Consider the following 1,499-nt stretch of genomic DNA (forward strand, 5'->3'; position numbering starts at 1 on the left):
ATCATGCATGTAAATATACAAATTTTAGTTAGCTATGCAGATGCCAAAAAACTGTGCGGATGTATATAAATACCCCCATCTTTCACAATGAATCAAAAAAATAATTAGTTTTATAGGGAGCTCATCTCAAAATGAACTCCAGTTTATCAGTATTGCCTTATTAATTATAGCCAATACATGTCTAATAGTTCTAATTAAAACCTCATTCAATATCAGTGTTCACTTTTTATCACGCACGTCTTACTCACTACCACTAAATTATATATAAGCTAGATTCTGAAATTAGTAATCTACAAAATTGTAGAAATGCTCATTCAAATTGCCAATTAACGTCAAATGAAGAACTTGCTGGTATGTCTCAACCCGTGCATAACCGAGAGCCAAATTCCACTAATATTTACATTATGATGATGCTATGGAACAATACATTAAGCTTTACTGGCTACTGGCTACTGCTACTGAACCATGCCCTATTGGTTCAATGGTTTAAACTAGCATAGATACCTACAAAAATGCACAGAAAAGAAAAAAATGAGAACACCTATATTCCGTATATCACTATGGCAGATGAGTTCCCTCGCGCGCCCTTGAACCAGATGAAAAGCAGGGCAGGGAATCAACCAAGCAAACCCTGCGCCATGGACTAATGAAATCTACTCACTCTGTACAATACTCTCAGATATACAAAGCTTGCACAAAACTTTCTGAACAATGGCGAATCATCTAATTTATAAATAATACATTGGAAAGCCATTACCCCGACACTGCGTGTTTTGTTCGACAGGATATGCTGAAGCAATCTTCCAAATCGTTAGACGAAGACATCGGGGGCCCTCACAGAAGTCTCATTGTCTAGAACTGCTCAATAATCAACAGTGCTTCTTGCAGAGGTTATCCACCAGGTTCTTGCGGTGCACAAGGCTCGGAATCATGAGCTGCTGAGCCATCTTTAAACACACAATCTTTAGGAAGCCTCAGGTTCGGCAATGGCGCTTGATAGGATGTCAAAACCTTTTCCTTTTGAAAACTTGTTACGCCCTACAGAACTAAAAGTGCAAAAATCAGTGTCATACACAGAAGGTTTGGGTTTGAAAGCATCCAATTACCTCTCAATCTTTAGATTTTGTTTCCCCACCATCTACTGCATTTGAATTGCGAGCAGTTGGTTTTTGAGGAAGTTGTTTGCCAGAGAACACACTCCTATTAGCTATTTTCTTTCTATTAGAAGCATGAGACATGGAACTATCATCTGTCCTATCAACATCCATTAGAAGCCTGCCAGAGTGGCTTCCTTGGATGGAACAACTATCGACAGCCGTATCATCACGCCTTTGAAATGTTCCGCTGTACGATGGATTGTCTATGGAAGTGGTGGCAGATTCGGAGCTGATGCCAGAAGCGTATGAGCTACGAACCATAGCTGAGAAAGCAACACAATCCCTCCTCGAAGCAAGTATCCCATGGGAGCAAACAACCAGTTCTCTCTGAAAAAAAAAAAA

At 39.6% G+C, this 1,499-nt stretch overlaps 1 protein-coding gene across 2 annotated transcripts in view; it reads right to left on the minus strand.

Moving 5' to 3' along the window:
* Window positions 1-525: 525 nt before the first annotated feature.
* Window positions 526-1,499, minus strand: part of LOC110030069 — a 51,939-nt gene continuing 50,965 nt past the window's right edge. The window contains exons 16-17 of one of the 2 annotated variants that reach the window (XM_020732616.1): window positions 1,107-1,484; window positions 526-1,038 (exon numbers count right to left, since the gene is read on the minus strand). In XM_020732616.1, coding sequence (XP_020588275.1) covers window positions 1,110-1,484 — 375 coding nt within the window. In that variant the 3' untranslated portion in view covers window positions 526-1,038; window positions 1,107-1,109. Of the gene's footprint in view, window positions 1,047-1,106; window positions 1,485-1,499 lie in introns of both variants that reach the window. The other variant, XM_020732614.1, reaches the window with a different exon arrangement.

The sequence above is a fragment of the Phalaenopsis equestris genome, unplaced genomic scaffold, assembly GCF_001263595.1.
Source record: "Phalaenopsis equestris unplaced genomic scaffold, ASM126359v1 Scaffold000648, whole genome shotgun sequence".
Lineage (NCBI taxonomy): Eukaryota > Viridiplantae > Streptophyta > Magnoliopsida > Asparagales > Orchidaceae > Phalaenopsis > Phalaenopsis equestris.